This window comes from Natrix helvetica, assembly GCF_964273705.1.
Source record: "Natrix helvetica genome assembly, chromosome: 15".
Lineage (NCBI taxonomy): Eukaryota > Metazoa > Chordata > Lepidosauria > Squamata > Natricidae > Natrix > Natrix helvetica.
Window position 1 is genome coordinate 1736991 of NC_138565.1, and position 20838 is coordinate 1757828.

General features: G+C 55.1%; 1 protein-coding gene across 4 annotated transcripts in view; it reads left to right on the top strand.

Moving 5' to 3' along the window:
* Positions 1-20838, top strand: part of DAB2IP (DAB2 interacting protein) — a 56694-nt gene that overhangs the window by 5264 nt on the left and 30592 nt on the right. For all 4 annotated transcript variants that reach the window (XM_081967446.1, XM_081967444.1, XM_081967445.1 and 1 more), the window contains exons 2-3: positions 4342-4445; positions 11418-11536. In XM_081967446.1, coding sequence (XP_081823572.1) covers positions 4342-4445; positions 11418-11536 — 223 coding nt within the window. The remainder of the gene's footprint in view (positions 1-4341; positions 4446-11417; positions 11537-20838) is intronic.

A 20838-nucleotide genomic window follows, 5' to 3' on the forward strand; every position in this document is an offset into this window, starting at 1 on the left:
GTCAAAAGCCTTGGTCTACCCGGGGGGGGGGGGGGGGCAGAATTGATGCCTGAGCTCCCATCAGACTCCTGCCCCTCCTAGGCTGAGCAAGACCTGGGGGGGGGGGGGCAGAGAAACCAGCAAACCTTTCTCAGGGTCTTCTTTTCTGCTCCTTTCTCTTCTCCAGACATGCATGCTTCTTTTGCAGTTTGTTTGTGTTTCTGGAAACTATTTTGCTTCTTCTTTTTTTCTTTCTAATGGTCTGTTTGCTTTGTGGCGTTTAGCCAAGTTTGTAAAATGTTGCCTGGCTCTTAAGCAGCAGAAGAAGGGAGGGAGGGGAAAAAAAGATACGAAGTTAAAGATCTTGCTAATCCCAAAGAGGAAATAGCCAAGGGCTTCTTCCCAGATGAAAAGGCTCCCATTCCTCAGGGGGGGGGGGGAAACACAGCTCAAAAATGCCACCTGAGAACGCCCCCCCCCACTCAGCAGGGAAAGGAAGGGGGAGGGCTGGGTCCTCTTTAGATCTTTGCTGGCTCCTTTGCAGTAGCTTGGAATCCAAGGTAGACTGCCTCTGGACATGGAGGTTCGCAAGGCAGCTGCCTGACACACTCCTTCCCAAGCGTTGTGGACTTGCCTTGAGAAACCAAGGCCATGCTCCCAAATGCTAAGCATTGTTGTTAAATTGGGTGTTGCTGCAGCTGGGACATCCTGGTGCTCCATGGCGGTTGGCTTTTCTAGACGCGGAAGGACAGGGGCATCTTGCTTTGGTCGTTTTATGTTGGGAACCAGGTTTGAAGGATGTTTGTTTCTAGCCAGGAAAGCTCGACTGTATGTTGCTGTGTCTGAGGGTGCATTTTTGCACCTGCAGCCTCGGGAACAAAGGAGGTGGGAGACACACTGGGCTCCTGGGGTCTGTTATGCCCCCCCCCAAAGAAGCAGGAGGGGGAAAAAACCCCTGGAGTTTTGAAACCTCAGTCGATCTGCGTAGGCCTGCGCAGAGGCCCTGGATATATGGCTGCTACTTTGCACTCAAGAAATCAATGTAGGTTTAACAGAGTAGCAGAGTGGGAAGGGACCTTGGAGGTCTTCTAGTCCAACCCCAATCTAGCCACTCCGTCTATGAGCCTCCTGGCCAGAGGATGGGGCTGGACACCAACAGATGCCCCTGCAAAATAGGACTGCTTGCCCATGGCTGGCGAACCTCTGTGGTGTCCGACAGCTGTTGCAGAAGTGCATAAGAACTGGGGGGGGGGGGCAAAGCGGAAGCAAAGCCTCAGTTGCAAGTGCTGACCCTCTCTCTGCCCCCCCCCCTGGGTATTAGAGGTAGGTGTCCTTCCTACAAGCCATCACTTCCCGCCCATCCTATGAAGGAAGCAGACCCTTCTCCAGATTTCATAGCACCGTTGCGGCTTCATTTGTCCCCCTGGGAAATTCTGATGCTCGGGACATCCATGGTGGTGCATAGCCTCACTCCATGTACACCTCTGTTATTCCAGCTATGGAAACCTCCATAATGACCCCCGGAGCCTCGGGAAACTGGCAGATTTCACCGTTTGGGCTGAGTGGATTAAGGCCTGCTGGGACAGGCAAAGTCTCTCCCACTCGCGAGTGGGCTCAGGGGCAGGAATTGGATCCGGGTCCCCTTTGCGCTGCTGCTTCTGCCTCTGAGCCCGACAGAGCCTCTCCTGCACACGGGCAGATTGACGCACTCACTTTCAAGTGGCACAGCCGGGACGCAATTTCTGAGCGGGGAGCTCTCCCCGCGATGCCTTTTGAGAGGCCAGAGAGTCGCTTGGGTACCCGGCTAACAGTGCCACGTACACGGAACCACGTGAGCGCTGTGGGGGATTAGCAACCCTCTCAAAAACCCCTTGGAATAGAGCAGGAATCCGCATGCAGCCACCCAGCGCTTGACTTCTCCCCTTGGGTATTCCGGTAGCTTTTCCGAATACAAAGCACGTCTTGATGACAAATAACGGCTGCTTTGCGTTTATTGGAGACGAGTAAGACTTACTTTCATATAAGAGGTGGCAGAAGGAGGGACTCCAAGGGTGGCCAATGTCAGAAGGAGTCTGAGAGCACCCAACTATGATTGACAACAGCGGTCACCCACTGGGGGTCCGTGAGAAAATTTTGGTCTGCAGAAAAATTATTTGCCTTTTTTATATTGCACTAAATCAGGGGTCCTCAATCTATGCATCCTGGGACGGATACGTGCAATGGACGCTTGTGTGGCTGCAGAGAGTCTCCCCCTTCGGGGTCTTTTTGTGGGGGTCGGAGGGGGGCAGAAATTCCCACTTGGGATCTGCTTCGGCCTCCTGGTGGGGTTTTTTGGGTGAAGTCTGGAGGGAAGAGCCACTGGTGGCAAAGAGCCAGAGGGTCTCGTTCCAGTGGGACTGCATCATGGCCTGGAACTGGCTGACCATCTCAGCCCGCTGAGCCTCCAGGCACTGGCACCCTGCACTCCTGCAGGTCTTCCGTCTGCTTGGAAAGCCCATGCTCCTAGTCCTCAGTGAGGTACTTCTGCTGAGGCTCCTTCTCGGCCAGATCCAATTTGAACTGAGCTGTTTTGCCAATTCTTTCTTATGATGCTGTTAACTCCAACCACTGCTTCCTATTGGGGCCCTAAGGAGCCCGGGTGGGCAGGCGAGGAGGGGCTGGGAGGGAAGGGATGAGGAGAGGCTGGCAAGGTGTCCCTCAACATGAGTGACACCGAGTTGGCCACGCCCACCCAGTCACATGGCCACCTAGCTGGTCAATAGGCAGATCCTATTAGTGCTGCATAGGATTTAAAATTATGAATACCCTGAGGTCCGAAAGGTTGGTGACTCCTGATTAAAAAAATGTTTTTAAAAGCTACCTGGAGCCATTTGACATCGAGATGGGTGGCATATAAATTTAATAACCAAATAAATGCATGGCACCAGTTTTTGTGCACTGCAGCACCCGGAAGCTTTGAATAAAACGAGGTAGCCGGAAGAGGTGCTCCCCGCCCTCTCCTCCTCTCCTCTCCTCTTCCTCCTTCACCCAGGATCAATGTGCCAAGGTAAAACGGGAAAAAGAGATTCTCATAAAAAACGTTTCTGCATCAATTTCATCTGTGACGGATCTAAATCCTATTTGGTGCCAACCGCCAGCGATGTTGACGGTGGAAGGAAATGGTTTTTCTTCGCGTCCATTGAGAGAGAGAAAAAGAGCCGTGGGGAAGATAATTGGAAACTCTGAAGTCCAGGCAATTGAGCCGTGGAGAATTTTGGAGCCCTGGCTGAGTGAAGGGCCTGGTTTTCTGGAAATGGCAGTGAGTCATTAAATGCGGGGAAACAGTCGGAAGGCCGGCTCTGGGTTTCTTCGCTTTATGTGGCAGAAGTGTCATCTTTGATTCTTCCACGTTCCTGCCTACTTCCAGCCTGCAGAGATGGGCTTATTTTCTGCCTGAGTCTCTTCACCAACAGTTAGGAACGTTTAAGCATCGTGTGACCTGGCAGCCCTTCAACGAGCAGAGACCTAACTGGGGAGAAGAACGCATTGGGGGCCGTTTTGGGAGGGTGGTTTTGCTGGACCCAAAGCCCTGAGGGCAATGTCCAAATAGCATCCAAAAGTAAATCAGAGTCCGAGGCAAAGGATTCCTCAAAGTTCCATTTTATTAAGAGAGCCATGTTGGCACATCTGGGAAAACCCGAAACTGAAAGCTTCCTGGTTTTCCCCACCTAGTTGAAAGTTCAAGATCTTGACCCCCCCACACACACACACGAGTCCATCCCACGGTCCCATCTCCCACTGCCCTGCGGGCAGCTTCCACCCATCGAGTTCCGGTCAGGTGCAGAGGTGCAGAGACAAAGGATGACCTTGGCTTTCTAGAAAGAATGTTGTTATGGCTACATAGCATCTAACTCCATACGATTCCCCCCTCCCATTTTCCCCCAATAGAAAATGCAGAATAATAGAAAGTGTGACAGGCCAAAGGGCCTGACAGGCAGGGTCTGAGCAGCTGAGTGACTTTGACTTGCTGTCTTTTGTACTTTTGAGTTGCACAGGGATGCCTCTTCCTTTCCCTTCTCTGCTGGCATACGGAATCCGTCTCTTCCTGGGTGACGCCTTGAGCCCATCGTGTTTCCCATCATGCCCTTGGACGGATGACTTAAGGGGGGGACTTTTCTGTTCCCCCAAGATTGTGTGTGGGGAAGGAGTGAAAACCTGGGATTGTCCTTCTCACTGGCGGGCGTGAATCCATTGTAACCCTTCCTTGGTGGAAAAGAATGGGTGGGGGTGGGCGGTGGAGAATGGGGGGGGGCACTGTCATTCTTAAGCACCCCTTTCTCTCTCCCCCACTCAATCCTCTTTCCTTCTTTGTGTCATTTGCAGAGTCCCCACCGGAAAGAACTGGGCAGAGACGTGGCATGCCGGGTGGGGGACTGGAGAAGAATCCCAGCATGGATCTGGCAGCCACCACCCCGTTCCGAGTCACGGTGAGTCCTTCTTTCTGCCCTCTGCGCATGTTCTGCATCCCCTCAGGTTGGGGTGGGTGGAACCAGCACATCTCTCTTGCATGGCCTTTTCCAGTGGCACGGAGTTCCATAGGAGAATGTATTTAGCGCTGCAGGAGGATGTGAGCGGGCGGGGCTTTATAAACGCCCTGGGAGGCCACGCCTCTGAGTGGTGATTGGCTCCTGGCCTCCCAAGGCGGAGTCCCTTGAGCTGTATAAAGCCAGCACTGAAGTTTTGACCAGCTGTTCATGCAAGACTCCCGCATCAAAAGTAATTTATCCAAATTTATCCCAAAGTAAAGGATAAAAGCAATCCTTTATTGAGTTCGTCCCTGCTCCGGGGTGTGGGGGTGGGGGGGTGGGGGGAGCAGAAGCTTCCTTCCCCGCCTGCCTCCCTTCCGTGGCCCTGATTTTTTCATGGTTTTTCATTCAAAGAAACCTTCCATCAAAGAGTGGCTGGAGGGAGATTTTAATGGGAAAACAGAGCCCGTCCCTTCCGTCTCTTTCGCAGCTGGGGGGGGGGGCACATTTGTCCAGCTATTATTTCTGCTCGGTCAGGGGTGTGGGTTGGGGTTGGGGGAGGCTGCTTCCTTGAAGACAAACAGCTGTTCCTTTTTGCCTGGCATGGGGGGGGGGGTGCTGCCCTTCAGAACGAAGGAAGGAATTCTGCTATGGCTTAACCACAAATCGCTTTTATTTTTATCCGCTTCCGCTTGATCAAGCAAACTGCCTTTAAGAAAAAAAAGGAAAAGTGTTCTGTAAGTGATGTTTTGTGGGCACGGGTCAGGCTGTCGTGGGCAGGCTGTGGGCCTCATGGGAGGGGCCGATGCCCAGCGCGGCCCTTCCCAGCCACATCCAGAGGGTGCAGGTACCCAAGCCCTGCACGGATGCCTGCAAAGAAGCAGACCTGGCACTTCCCATGCCCGCAATCTCCTGGCCCCATGGTGTCCTTCTCTCCTCCACCCACATGCCCACCCCCCTGCCCCAACTTCACTTCCTAGAAACATCTCAAGCGCTGGGATGGGGAAGCTGGAGGTTGCATGCAAGCGAGGTCCAAACGGAGGTCCTTTGGATCTCTGCCCCTCCCCCTCTGCTCCTGCAGACCAATTCCTGCCATTAAGCTCCCCCTCCCCCACCCTCCGCCTCTGAGTAAATTATATTTTAATGGTGTCCTTTTCTTCAAGAGGTTTTTCATGCTTGCTGGAGGAGAGCAGCCCGAGCGAACTCCCTTCTCCGCGGTGGGAGCCCTCGGTCTTTAATTGAAACCTAATTGTTTACTAAACCGCTTGAACCAAAAGGGAAAATTACTATAATTTGGGTCTGTGGATGATTCCCCTTCTCCCTGCCTGTTTTTTTTTTTAAGAAAACAAAGAATAAAAAACCCTCTTATGGGTACTGAATTTTAAGGAGAAAAAAAGCCGCATTACCTTCCATGATATACAAACAGGAAAATGACGATCATTAAACTGTCCGTAGCTACCCAGTGCCAGCAGCAAATTATATGCAAATCGTTTTGGGGGATCAACCAGGGGGGCTCAGTCAATGCGAGGGGAGGGGAGGAAGGACAGGCAGATCTGCTCCCCCTTCCTAAGGGAGGCTGGGGGCCCACGAGGGCCAGCAACCTATCCGATGAAATCCTATCTCAGCCTCCTCCATCCAAGTCACTCTCTGCTGTGCATTATGGGTCTGAAAATGCAGGAGTGTTTGGAAGGTGGATTCAGGGCTCTCTAGATCAGCGTTCACCAATTGGGGGGCCTGCAAGAAAATGTTGGTGGTCCTCAGAAAAATTATTTGCATTTTTTATATGGCACTAAATGAAGGGTCCTCAAACTACGGCCCCCCTGGGACGGATACGTGCAATGAACGCTTGTGTGGCTGCAGAGAGTCTCCCCCTTCGGGGTCTTTTGGTGGGGGTCGGAAGGGGACAAAAATTCCAACTTGGGGTCTGTTTCAACCTCCTGGTGGGGGGCTTTGGGCGAAGGCTGGAGGGAAGAGCCGCTGGTGGCAAAGAGCCGGAGGGCCTCGTTCCAGTGGGACTGCATCATGGCCTGGAACTGGCTGACCATATCAGCCTGCAGAGCCTCCAGGCGCCGGTACCTGGCCTTGCACTCCCGCAGGTCTTCCCCCTGCTTGTAAAGCCTATGCTCCTAGTCCTCAGGGAGGTGCTTCTGCTGAGCCTCCTTCTTGGTCAGAATTTGAACTGAGCTCTTTTGCCAACTCTTTTTCGTGGTGGCTGCTTAGCTCCAGCAACTGCTTCCTGTTGGGGCCCTAAGGACCCCGGGCGGGCAGGCAGGGAGGGGCTGGCAAGGCCCCCCTTGACGTGAGTGGCATTAAGTTGGCCATGCCCACCCAGTCACATGATCACCTAGCCAGGCCCACCCAGCAGATCATTAGGCAGATCCTATTAGTGGTCTGCGGGATTTAAAATTATGAATTTAGTGGTTCCTGAGGTCCGAAAGGTTGGAGACCCCTGGTCTAGATGGTATCTGAGAGACGATGGGATTTTTTCCCAGGCCAGTGAGGCTGCCTCAAATGACCATGCCGGCTTCTGCTGGGGGAGGTTGGCATTTCAGGTATCTCTTGAGCCTCAGTTTACCCTTTGCTTCGAACTCTAAGGGGGCAGCTTTAGTTCTGGCTCTGCACCCTCGTTCTATTCGGCTACGCTTTTGGGTTGGAGATTAAGCACGTTGGGCCAATCGGGGGCAGCGCTAGGTGGTGACTTTTCCTCCGGAAGGAGCAGGTTAGTGCTGTCCTTTGCCTCTTGTGACAGTGAGTTCCAGGGGATAAAGAGTCCCGATTCCTCCATGTCAGAGACCTCGGCCCCCTTCCCTTCTCTGTTCCTGCCCCTTTGCCAGCCCCGGCAGCTCCCTCTTAGTTGTGGCAATCATCTGCCTGCCATGCCCGTCCTTCGGCCTCCTGCCCAGCGCATAGGCCGTGCCCGCTGCTGCCAGCCTGCTTCCTCTCCCTGCCACCTCAACGGCGGCAGCCGCAGCAGCCGGGGAGGTGACATTGATTTCCATCTGCTATTTCCAACTCCCGTTGCCATGGTGACCGGATTCCGTTTCTCTGCCGGGCCGGGCCTTTTGGCGCGTTCTGAAAACGGACGGACTGGTCAGGGAGCCAAAGGGCCCGGGCTGGCATGGCAGTGGGCATGTCCCCCCCTCTCAGCCTTTTGGCAATGGTGGCCCCCTGGCTGCGGAGGGCTTGGAAAAGAGGCTTTAGGGTGGAAAATTATCCTTCCCAGCAGAGGAGAGGCAGGGGCGAAACTCTTGCCCACCCAGGTCTCTCTCCCCGGCCGGGTCAGAGGGGGCTGTCTCGGCTGAGCCCTGTCCTTTCAAGTGGAGGAGCAGCCAGCCTCATCCTTGGCGAGAGGGCCGGGGGCAGCAAAGGCCCCCAGCATCAGCACCAGAGCAGCCAAAGCAGCGGTCAGCTCTTGGACGTTGCTCCCCCTTGACCGTTGCTGAGAGGGGCCAGCAACTGGCCACACCAGCCTGCCCCCCTCCCCTGACTAAGATATGTTGGGGACAGGTGGATGGATGAGGGACCAGGGAGGCCAGAGGGGAAAAGAGGAGCGTCCCTGCCGCAGTTTATTTTGGGGTAGCTGCTGGTTCGATTTTAAGCCATGCGATTATCTGGCAGTCTTAGTCAGATTGTTTCTGCTTCCTCAGTTCTCCGATCAGAGAGAAGGGGATGACAGGAGGCCAGGAAGTGTCTCATCATCAGGTTGGAGAGAGCACTAAGACCTCATCCAAATCAGGCCCTGCTCTGCGCATGATTCACTCGAGGGTCTCCGGACCCTCCGGCCACATCTGAAGGAAGCCCAGCCTGAACCGCTTTTTCTCGCAATCTGTGGAAATCTCGGCATGTGCTGTTCACCAAGTTTCTAGTCCCTACTGAAACAGAGAGAGGTTTTGCAAGGAAATGCTTGAGACCTTCCAGAGATTCCCCCAATGTTCCCCGGCTGCTTTATCGGCAGCCAAACTCCAGAAGTGGGGATTTGTTCCAGGCCTCCAACCGAGACCCTCGTCTGAAGATGCCTCTTAGGAGGCCAAGCAAAGGCTGGGTGGCTCGTGGCCTCTTGCCAGGTGCTGACACGGAGGGAGGATGCCAGCCGACCTTTGAAAAGCACCAGGCCAGGCTGGCACAGCGGTGATCCATCACTGATCAGGAGGGCACGAGCGCCAGGCCGATGGTGCCTGGTGAAAGTGGGCTGGAAGTGTAGATTTATAGGAAGGGGAATAAATTCCTGTCAGCCGGCGATGATTATCTCCTCTGCTCTCCACAGATTCTCGCCTTCTCCCGCACGCAGTGTCTGGGGTTTCAAATGCCAGCTTTTGATTGGGATCTACTGCTCTCTGTTGGAGAATAAATCTCGTGCGTCTCCTGCCAAGCACCGGAGAGGCTCAAACAGGAGAATTTCTAGATTGATTCGGAAAAGGCTCAGGGGCTCTTTTTCATCTCGGGCCCATCGGAGGGCGCCTTCTGCAGAGCCTTGGCGCTTTGTCTGGGCGGCCTCCCAGCCACGCTGAGGGCCGTTTACCCACACGGGGTCCCCCTCGGAGTTGCTCCGGGGCTGCAGAAGGGCTGCCAGCCGAGACGGCACAACTGAGGGATGCCCAAGGTGGAGAAGAGAAGAAAGGAAGAGCGGTTTGCTTAGAGATAGAAGGCAGTGGTGGCCTCCGGGTGGTACGGCCCAGTACGGCTGTACTGGTGGCAGCTGGGAGCAGCAGCCCCCGTACTGGTACAGGGGCTCCTTTGGCCCACCTGCCCGCCCGCATTCCTTACCTGTTTTTGAAGCAATTGTGCGCAACCTCCACCGAGCATCTGGGTGTCGTAAGGCCGTGGAGGGGGCTCCCAGACTGGGGAGGGAACAGGAGAGCAAAGACATTGAAGGCGCATCCAACAAGGTCCCCTCCTGATAAGAGCCAAGAATCTCAGGGCTCGGGGCTCCAATTAACCCTCAGCACCTGGTACACTGCCTCTAACCATGGAGGCTCCAACACACGGTCCTGGTTCACCTTTGAGGAGAGGGATCTGGGGCCACCAGGCTGGCGCCTCTGCCCCGTCGGCCGCCGCTTCCTGCTGGTGAGCAGCCGTCACTGTCAGGGGGCCGGGATGGGGCGTGCGTAAGGGGGTCACGGACTGCGTCTCTGCCGTTGAAGGGGTCGGGTCAGAGCAAAGGGAGGTGGGCTGCCTGAGGCCGGGCACCAGGAGTGCTGATGCGGAGCAGAATCCCTCCCTGCCTCCCCTTAACAACATCCTTCTCCCGCCAGGCAGGGCCGGTGTATAATTTTCTAAGGTATCTGTAGCCATGGTGATAAGGAAGGTATAATTACCTCCGCTGGGAGAGGCAGGTAGATAACACGGAATATTTTGTCCTTCCTCCCATGAACAATAGCATGGCGCTGGGAGGTCTGGCGCTTGCAGTGTGTCCCATGCCGTCTGATTTACCTTCCATCCTAGCCGAGGGCACCTGCCAGGATTCCTCTCCCTGTCCTGGCAGCCTTGGAGGATACAGAGCATATGGTGGGCATCCCTTTGGGGCAGGTGTGCCCACCGCCACAACTCTGAGGTGGGCAGGCGTTGGAGAGAGCCGGGCAGGGTCCTGGTTTGTGTTCCTTGCCCTTTCTGCCCTGAACTCCAAGCAACGAGGGGCTTGGGGCTGGCAGCCTCGTCTCTTCCTGGCACAACCAACTGTGCCAACACCCTGGTGCCCTGCTGGCTGCAGACCAGGTGAGGCAGCCCCAAAGCATGCCAAGACAGCTTGGCAACCAGGACAAGGGGTGGGCCTCCATCTCCAGCCAGAGGCTTTGAGCAAGTGAGATAAATGTGGGCATTTCCTAGGCCAAAGCCATCCATCCACCAGGGAATGGCTGGACCTTGTGCGTAGCTGGGAAAAGCGACTTTCCTTGGGCAGGACAGGTACCAGAACTCCCTTGCGCTTCTCTTTCCCCTTCTGAAATTTGGATGGGGGTCATTTTAGGGGCTGGGGAGGGGTCGCGGACAGGTGGGGCCTCCCCTTCCTTGGCCTCCTGGCCCACGGAGCTGCCAGGTGTCTCATCCGGAGGCACACAAGGGCTGTGGCTGCATCAGGTGCTGTGATTCAACAGGCGAGAGCCATTTTCAGCCCCGGATGGAGTTCTAGACCTGGAACAAACCGGCTTTTCTCGGTTGTCCAGAACAGGGCTGTGGATGGTGGTGGTGGTGATGATTGATCAAGTTTCTAGTCCACCTGACACTCTGGCCGGTTTGCAAATGATTGAGAACATAAAGACCATACGAACTTCGGGGAAGAAAACTGAGTAGGCATGGCTGAAAAACAAGGTGGAAAGGAAACAAAAACTGGGTTAAAAGGAGGCTCTGGGCCCCCGGCGATGGAGGGCCCCGGACAGGAAGCTGGCTAAGGTTTTCGATGCGCAGGGGAAATGCTCCTGAGCGTCCCAAAAGTGCAGCCAAGGATAATGGTCCAGGTTGCACCTTCAGGGTTGGGAGAAGGCAGGATGGGGGAGGAAGGCCAAATGCCAAGGGGTGCCAAGTAGGAAACAAGAGGGGTGCAAAAGGGACCCTGGTGCCCAGGATGGGCCAGGCTTTCTGGGCTGGCTCGAATGCCACGGGGCAAAGAGTCCCGGGCATCGTGCTATGGAGGGAGGGGGGAGGCCCCCTTTCCCGACAGCCGCCTCCCCCCCCCCCCCGCCCGGTGCTGATGTGCCAGCCGTTGCAACACGCTCGGCTTGCAGCGCTGCGTTCCCCCCCCCTCCTCCTCCTGCGAGCGGGTGGTTGCCAAGGCAACGGAGGCTTCGGGGAGTCTCGCGCCGACGTCGCCCCGCCGCCCGGCTCACTCGCCGCTCGGCTGCCGGATGCTGGGCGGCTCTCTGCACCGGGCACCGCCGCCTGCCCCCCGCCCGGCCCGGCCCGCCCGCTGACGCCCGTCTGCCTCTGCCTCCTTCCCCGCAGGGCTTCCTCAGCCGGCAGCTGAAGGGCTCCATCAAGCGGACCAAGAGCCAGTCCAAGCTCGACCGGCACAGCAGCTTCCGCCACGTCCTCCCGGGCTTCAGGAGCGCCGACCATGAGAGGTGAGCGCCCGGACGGAGGGGTCCCCGGAGGGGAGCGGGGGGAGGGAGGCAGCGCTCGCGGCTCTTCTGCAGGGAGGGGGCGGCACAGCCCCCCCCCCACCGCTTGCAGCCCGTTTCCTCCCGTGGCAGCAAGGGAATGGTGCAGGGGCTGCTGGCCGGAGAGGAAGGGGAGGATGGGGCTTTGCGTGGTCCGGGGAGAAGGGAGGTTTCCCCCTCTCTTGCCTTTGAAGGGTGTTGGGGGGGGGCTACCTGGGTGGAGGGAAGAGAGGATTTCTCCCATGTCAATGGAGCCTCCCCCACCCACCGACACTGAGCCCGGGGGGGGGGGGGCAGGAGAGCCGCCGAGCAGGGGAGGGGGGACCTGGTGGGAGCCGTGTAGAGGAGAGGCGCGTGGCAGTGTCCGGGTGATCCGTGGAGATGCCAGGGTGCCACACCCCTCCCAACTCCGAAGGGATCTTTTGCTGGTGATTTGCTTTCGCTGCTGCTGCTGCTGCGGTTTGTCACGGGTGACCTAATTTTCTAATTTCTGTGGAAATGGGGAGGGGACAGAGGAGGGGCTCGCCTGCACAAGCCTCCTGGCGACGACGAGGAGTGGGCTGCAGCCCTCCCCCCTTCCCCACTGCAGTGATGGCCTTCCAGATGGGCACACGTCCTCGTCCACCTGCCCAGCCCCTTCCTCTCCAGACATGACTAGCTGGGCATTTGTCTCCTGGGGGGGGGGCACATTGGCACTGGTTCCTTTTAAGCACCTGTGCCTGCTTTTGGGAGGGTGGGGGGGGCATCACTTCCTCAGCTGCCCCCAGAGACGGAGGGTGGTCCAACTGGCATCGGGGCGGGGTGTCCATAACCTTGCCACCATGGGCAGCCACTGGGCACAGCAGCTGGTGCAAACCGAGATCTCTTGGCCCGCGTGGTGATTGTGAGGCGGGAGCTGCTGTGGTGTGCAAAGCAGAAGGCCGGAGCGATGGGGATGATGGCAAGGGAGGGGCAGGGGGGGGGTCCTTGCAGAGACCCTCATTGTATTTCACCTTTCTTTTTAAAAAAAGGGGGAGGGGGAAGGATTTGGACAGGAGAGGCTACCCTTGGATACCTGAAGGGGCCAAAGTGGGCCCCTCAGTTTCTCTAGCTGGTTCTGCCCGGGGAGGGTCTGGCTGTCTTGGCCCTCATCTTTCTCCCCCTCCCCCCTTTACTTCCTGTTTACCGTCCAGCCATCCAGCCATCCATCGGCTGGCCTCCTGGCTCCGTCCCTGCTTGCCTGGACCACACCCCTGATGGACGGCTCCTTTCATCCTTTGCAAGCAGCCCCGATTTGGGGAGGGGGAGGGGGGAGGCAGATGCCAGTGATGCAAACGTTCTTGAGACGAGAAGTTTCCCCTCCCTCCGCACCCCCATTGCCCCCCCCCTCGGCCGCCTTCTTCCTTGGCCCGATCCTTTCCAAGGGTGCTGGCAGACTCCATCTTGTTGAGGGGGCTTGAGCACTTCCTCCTACACCCCCCCCCCCAAATACGGCATCTGGATCACTCTCAAAAGGACCAGGCATCAATGTCATTTTGCAATTGGGGTGGGGGGCACAAGTTGGGGTTTACGGGTGTTGCAAAGAGAGTCAAAGGTCTGAAGCCAGCTGGGATTTGTATGTTTGTTGTGAAACTTAACAATATATGTTTGCGTCGCCTCCTTTTCAACTCGGAAACTGCGGAGGGATTCTTGGCTTGGTGGGCAGACCTGGGGGGGGGGGTCCGGTATTCTCTGTCTGCTGGGCAAGAGGAGGGGGCAGGAATGGGTGTGCCATGCAAAGCCCTCAACTGCTTGAAATGACTCCCTATATCAGGAAAGGAGCGCTGGTTAAAAATCTGCCTTTTCAGTCTCCAGCACAGGAATTCCTGGGAAGTGTGTCCCAGAGGTAGAAAACTGTGGAATAGGCTACTTGGAGGAGACCTAGAGATCATCTAGTCGACCCTAGAATTTTAAGCCAGCGGAAGAGAGTGGTTTGAAGGCCCCACCCCCGAGGGGACTAGCACCCCATCCCTTTAAATTTGATTGTGCTGTGGATATTTTCTCCTGCAATGAAAGGCTATTTAATGAGGAGTGGGAACGGATTCTAACTCAGCCAGGGGGCTGTTTGTAGGTCTCTCCTGCTTGGCTTGTTCTGTGGTGTGTGTGTGTGACCAGACAGTCTGTCAGGTTTTTGTAGGCAATGGGGGGACAGTTGGAGGGGGATGCTTGGCCAGCCAGCCCCCCATCAATCATGAAGAGTGAGCGGAAGGGTCTTTAAGCAAGGCTGCTTGTTAACCAGCCCCAGCGTGGCGCTGATTTTGGCTGTGGACTACAGGCATCAGCTGCGGACTGAGCGGAAGAAAGAAGCGGGCTCTTAATTGGGAGTTTTCACAAGAGAGATGCTGTAGCCCCCATTGAAGCCAGAGTAAGCTCAGAGCCTTCCCCCTCCCCATAAATCCATTCATTCTCGCCACCCTTTTGTTCCGATTATGCCAAAGTGACATATTTTGGGAAGGCGCCATTCAAACAGGGACGAGATCAGAAGCTGCTCCAGATTTATCTCCTAGGGGAACTAAATGGCCCACTAGCCTTCAGTGCCAACCAGCCAGATAGACCATGGCTGTCTCGGGAAGATCCTCACAGCCATCCTGGCTTCTGGGCCATGTGGAGATCCCTCCTTTTGGCTTATCTCTCCAGAAGGGACAGGAGCAGGCCGAGGGGCGGTTTTGGTTAGAGAGGCCCAGTGGGAAAAAATAAAATGGCCCTTCGGGGGGGCCAAAGCGATCCTGGGCAAGTCAAAGCCAAAACTTGCATAGGAGGCTGCTGAAATCAGGACCCTGGAGAACTCCCCCAAGGGGGTGGATGAGGCTCCTGCCAGGATGCCTCGCTTGGCTTGGCACCATCCTGCCCTGGCACGGGCTGGCTGACCCTGCCCCGAAGGGACGTTGGCTCTCCTGCAGCACCCAGAAAACGTGGTGGTGGTGGTGGTGGTTTGAAATCCAGATGCCACTTGTTGGTTTTATTCCCTGTGTTTTCAGCTGTTGTCCTGTAGATGCTTTGAGGCTGCCTCCCATAATTGTGGTCCTTGGAGGGCACCGAGTGGGGCAGCTGATGTAGCATCTCTCTTCTTTGAGCCCCCCGCTTGCCAGGAGGGGGCGCCCGCCTTTCCTGGATCCCCCTAATAAAGCCTTGGCAGCCATTGAGGCTTCTGGATTCAGGGCCCGTCCTGCCCTTATTTGCCTTCAGTATTTGCACCTATTCCTCAGCTCAAGGTCCCAAGAGGCTTCCCTGAACCTGGCCAAAATCATTCCCTGGTGACCAGTGGAGGGAGGCCAAAAGACCCATAATCCACAGCAATCAACGGAGCAAGAAAAGGAGGAAACCCTTATCAGCAGCGTTTTTAAAATTCGAGTTTAGCCAATCCATCAGGTTGGGGATAATGGGATAATGCGGAGGACAGAATCCTACCCCCCCTTCCCCGTTCAGCCTTCCCTGCTGCCCCTGCGCTCGCCCAGGGTCAGATGTTAACATTGAAGGCTCCTCGGGTCACAGGCCTGGGTGCTGTGCAAAAGACAAGGGTCCCTCTGCTGTCGTTGTGCGACTGGCTTTGCGTTATTGACTTGCAAATTGTGTGCCAGTCCTGCCCAGCCCACTTTGTGCAGCTTGCAGAATTAGGCACAGCAACAATTGGACAGGTGAAGAAATAACACAGGAAGATCAGTGCGGAAGGGCCGCTCTCTCTCAGAATGCAAGTGAGATAGATAGATGATAGATAGATAGATAGATAGATAGATAGATAGATGATAGATAGATAGATAGATAGATAGATGATAGATAGATAGATAGATGATAGATAGATAGAAATAGGATATATAGATAGAGTGATAGATGGTTGGTTGGCATGTAGGTAGACGGAATGGCAGTGTAGGTAGGTAGGTAGGTAGGAAGGTAGATAGATAGAAAGAAAGAAAGATAGATAGATAGATAGATAGATAGATAGATAGATAGATAGATAGATTTTAAATATCTAGCTGTAAACATTCTGCCTGTAACGTCTTCCCCAAACTCTCTTCTTTTCCTGCTTCCTTCGAGACGAGTGAGTGTGTAATTCAGCCAAGTGCTTTAAATTAAAGTATTGATCTCTTCCAGGGAAGCTGGGATTCTGGGTATGCTGAGATTTAATTTGAAAGGAAAAGGTTCTTAATTATTAGGAAACTCTGCCATTTTCCTCTCCTCCTCCCCACCCCCCGCCAGTCTCCCCCTAAGCCTTCCCTTTCTCTCTCTCTTTCGGCGTGGCTTCCTTTGCCAGGGCTAAACGTGTCTTGGAAAGAAAAAGAGTGGGGGGGGTAACCAAAAGCAGGCCACGATGCCCCCCCCCTAAACTTTCCCCTTCTCCAGCCAATGGGGTTTTTTTAACAGCCAGGGAGGGAAGGACGTAAAGAGGTGGGCATTTGCACAGATTCATCCGATTCACAGACATTTCCCTGGGGGGCAATCCCAGGCAGAGGGTCCAGGAAGGGCTGGTTGAGAGAAAGGGACCCTCACCAATCCCTGGTCCCTTCCAGGGGAGCAGCCCCTGCGCAGGAGCTGAGAAAGGGCCTGCGTGGGTTTCTGCAGAGCGGCTGCCTGCCTGTGTAAGCAATAAGAGCCTAGCCACTCCTGGTCTGGCTGTGCAGAAGGGTCACCGCTGCCCCACGGAGGAGGTCCTGCCGGGAGGGAAGAGAGAACAGGGACCGGCATGCAAGAGGTTGCCCTCCCCCCCCTATTATCTGAAGTGTGCCAGGCCTGCAGCTTCCCCCCCGCAAGGCAGGTGGGGTGGCCCCAGGGTCCAGAGGGAAAGCGGGGTGGTGGTCAGGGGGGTACTTAAGGTTCCCTCCTCTGCCTTGGGGGCTGCGCCTCCGTTCACCTTGCGGGGTGTCTGCAAATCTGCTGCCTTCACGGAACTCACCAGTGCGGAGCTTCTGCAAGCGGAGAGTTAATTGCTGGTCTTGAATTAATGACCGTCTTAAAAGACGATTGTCAAGCAAGGTGAGGAGGGCGGACCGGCTCTGCCGGAGGGAAGGCAGGCACTTCATGCTGGGTTGAAATAAAATTCACACACACACACACACCTTACAATGACATCTGTCAATAGTTTCCAAACTTTGCTGACTGTCTGAATCGGGGGGGGGGGGGGGCGGATAGGAATTTCCTCCTCCTCCTCCTCCTCCTCCTCCTCCTCCTCCTCCTCCTCCTCCTCCTCCTCCTCCTCCCCTATGCAATGGCAAATGTCCCTGGTCTCTTTTGTGTCTCCTCTTGGACCGCTTCACAGCACAGAAGCGAGGACCGATGGGAACGCAGGTGTCCCTATTGTCGGCTCAGAGTTGGAGGCAGTTTTTAACAAGCCCCCACCCCCCTTTTCTGGCAATTCACAGCCACCCTCTGCTCGTGTGGCTGAATGTGCCAAGGAGGGAGGCAGGGCTGGGCGGGTGGGGCTGATTTGTAAGCGCCAGCAGGCTCAGTGGCCTTTGCTGGAACAAAGCTGGCTGCCTGGAGGGAGGGAGGGAGGGAGGCTTGGTGAAGTCCTGGCACTTTGGCCCCTGCTGTCGGGGTGAAGGAGTCACTGAAAAAGTTTCTGCAGGAAAATGAAGCCGTGACCTCCGGTCGATCGGATCTAAAGGCAGCCGGGGTTGGGCTCAGGGTCGAGATGGCTCAGGATGAAGAAGTCAGGAGGCCGAGCTCTCCTCCCTCGCTTGACCCAGGGTCTCCCTTTCCTAGGGGTGGGATTGTGTGTGGGGGGCAAAACAAAACGGGAATTCTTGGGCGTCTGACTCTAGAGTGCGTTTCATCCTCTTCCCATGTCCCAGCAGGGAAGATGAGGGCAGCCACCCCTGTGCTGTGCTGTTCCCCACCCCCGAGGGCACCCCCACAGACCCAAAGCAGACCTGGCTACTCCTTTGCTGCAAATGGTGCTCACCTCCCCTTCTCTCTGGGAGTCGTAGTTTGGAAGGCTGGCAGGCGCCCCGGAGAGGCTGAGCTAAGGGTGGTGGGGAATGGGGTGCATTCTGGTTTATGCCCAGGCAGCCTCTTCTCAAAGACCCAGCAGGTCCTGCCAGCCTGGGCTGGCTCTTCTGCTGCCTGCACTGTCCAAGGTCCTGATGGGGTTAAGAACCATTCAGGAAGGATGGCCAAGGGGCAGTTTGCTTCCTGGCACTCTCTGGACACTGGGCAGTGCCTGGCACCCCTCCCTTCCCCTGCTGGTCTCCTGCAACATGCCAAGCCAGTGATGAGAAATCTTTCCCCTTCGGGTAACAACGCAAAGGAGGGAGGATGAGGAGGGAAAGGAAGAAAGGGTAAAGCAGAGGGAGTAAGGGAGGGGAATTGAGAGTAGGAGAGAGGGGAAGGAGGAGAAGAGAGGAGGAGAGGGGAAAAGAGGGGGGAAGAAGAAAGGAGGAAGGAGAGGAGGAAAGAAGAAGAGAGGTGGAGAAGAGAGAAGGAGCAAGGTTGTTGCAAAAGAAGAGGAAGGCATGGGGTGACCCAAACTGTATTCTATATATTTGTAAGAAAACAACGGTAAAGATGAATGATGAATAGATAAATGTTCATAGCCATTATAAGAGTATATATTTGTGAATGAACTTGAAAGAGAAAATAAAAATATTTTTAAAAAGGGGAAAAAAAAAGCTTTCCCCTTCTAAACTTCCCCGCCTCCTCAATATAGCCAGGTCCCCGCAAGCCCTCCCTGGGGCCCCGAGAAGCCGGCTGTCCACTTCGGCTGGGCCGGTGGCCGTGCAGGGAAGACGGAGAGGCTGCCCTGGGCAGCCTGTGCGGGAACGTTGGGCTAATTGCCTCTGTGCGTCTCGCAATTAGCGGCAGGATGGATGGTGGCCGTTCCTGACCTTTCTCCGCGTGAGCCAGGAGCAGCTTTGGACGTCCTGCTTAATTACGAAAATGGAGCCTTGTGCTTCGGCCCCTCCCTGTCGCTGGCTGCAATTTCATGAGACAAGGGAACATTTCTTCGACCAAGGGCAGAAGGCTTTGCGTCCCCCCACCCCCTTGGAACTGGCAGAAGGCGCTTCTCTTTCCTGCTTCCCCACCTGATGCTTGCAGTCCCACGTCCCCCAAAGAGGATGTCTGTCTGTCCTCCTTGTCCTGTGGCTCCTGCCAAGGCCTTGCCCAGCTCCGCAACTCTTTCTAAGTGTTGTTTCGGAGAACCAAGAAACTAGTCCTTATGGATTCGGAGCTCTGGCTCTTCTACAGAGTGACCCTGTGGAGCAAAGTTCCCATTTTTGAAGCCAATAGATCTGCAGGGTCTTCACTTAATGCCGCTTGTCCTGTTTTGGAAACAGACCCCAAATCAGTCAGATTTCTAAAAGATGTGACGATGCTCATTTATCCAGCCCAGAGGCTTCCCCTTCGTCCGTTCCGTCTTCTTTCCTGACCAAGTCGGGGTCTGGAGGCCGATATTTATGCTCATTTATCCCATCAGTGAGAACTAGAGGCTTGTGCTGCCTGGGTTGGTCTCTTGAATCGTTTTTGTGCATTCTGGTTGCAAAATATTGGGCCGGTGCCAGTGCATACAAATGCATCTCTCTCCCCCCCTCCACTCCCTCCCCCAGCTGCCTTAGCAGGCAAAAATTCTCCAATCCTCCTCTAATTTTCCTAAGATTAAAACATGAACCCAGCTAATTAGTTTTCTTTTGAAAAGCTGCCCCATGCAAAATACTTCCTTGTGTTGTTTCCCAGCACAGTAAATTGATTTATAATCGGCCGTTAATTCTTTATAGCCTATAATTTGCAGAAGCAAGGGTGACAGCAAAATGCATTGCACAAATGCAGCAGGGATGTGTGTGTGTGTGTGTGTGTGTGTGTGTGTGTCCATCCATCCGTGCCCCTTCTTGCTTTGATGTTGAGGGAGAAGGACAAAACAGAAGGAAGGAAGGAAGGAAGGAAGGAAGGAAGGAAGGAAGGAAGGAGGGAAGGAAGAAATAGCAGAATCACAGAGTTGGGACCTTGGAAGTCTTCTAATCCAACCCCAAGGAAGGAAGGAAGGAAGGAAGGAAGGAAGGGAGGGAGGGAGGGAGGGAGGGAGGGAGGGAGTGGGGGCGAGGTTGAGATACAGGTGTGGAGGCCAAGTGGGGATCTGGGGATGGAGGTCACATGCTCCTCCCCAAATGGCCTTGGAAGTTTCATTTTGCTGGACAAAAGAGATGGGAGGGGTGTGTGGTCTTTTTCACCAGCTCAGGGATGGGGGGCTGCTTTAAACCACAAACGATGCTGGGGGCGAAGAGGTGCCGCTTTCTGCAGCCGAAGTCTTGGGGTGTTGGAAGACACTGAGCCCTCTTCCAGCTCGGCTCACCTGTGCCTGTTCCTCCCCCTCCCTCTTATTGGCTCACATCATGAACCCTAAATTACCACCAGTTTTTAAGATGCAGTCATCCAGGAAATTTAATGTACCCTCCAGCTCAACAGGGGTGCAATATCGAGTCCGTTCTTGTAATAACACTTCGCGCACGTGCTCCAAAGCAGCCGGCTGGGAAGGCTGAAAAATGTGCCTTTGGATGATTCTGCTGGGGAAGGTGTTGGGCCGGGCGGGGAGGGAGGCTTTGCACGGAGAAGGAAAAAAATCAGAGAGTGAGATCATAATTGGAGATGAAAAGAAACGAGGCAGGGAAAAAGTCTTGGAAAAGGAAGGAAGCGGTAGGAAGGAGAAACTGGACACTCCCCGTCTCGGATCATTCCTCCCCCCCACAACAGCTTTGCCCTCACTCTGGTTTGGAAGCAGAGGCCATCTGGTCAGTGGCACCGGAGTCCACTATGGGCCACCAAATGGCCAAAGGAGCCACAGCTCCAGGTCCTTACAAGTGGGAGACGAGAGGATTTAAGGTCTTCAAAGTTGGCAACTTTAAGACCTGTGGACTCCCAGCTGGCTGGAGAATTCTGGGAGTTGAAGTCCACAGGTCTTAAAGTTGCCAACTTTGGAGACCCCTAATTTAAGCAAAAAAGCCTCTCTTAACACGAAGGCACCGCTTCCTCCCAAAATGCCAAGGCAAGCCGGTCCCTGGGCTGAGCGTCAGGTGGCGGCTAGGGCATTTGACACTGCAGTCAAAACAGGGCACATCGCCCAGCCTTGCAGGAAGGTGTTTCTCTCTCCTCTCCCTTCCTTTCACTCAAGGCCTCCCCCCCTCCTGATAATTACTTTCAGATCCGAGCAGATGTTCTGGGTTAACAACTACCTGTATTTTCGGGAGGCAAAGTCAAAAGGCGTTCATTAAAAAAGAGAGGAAAAAAATCACCCTCTTTCATGCAAACTCTCATTGACCTTGGAT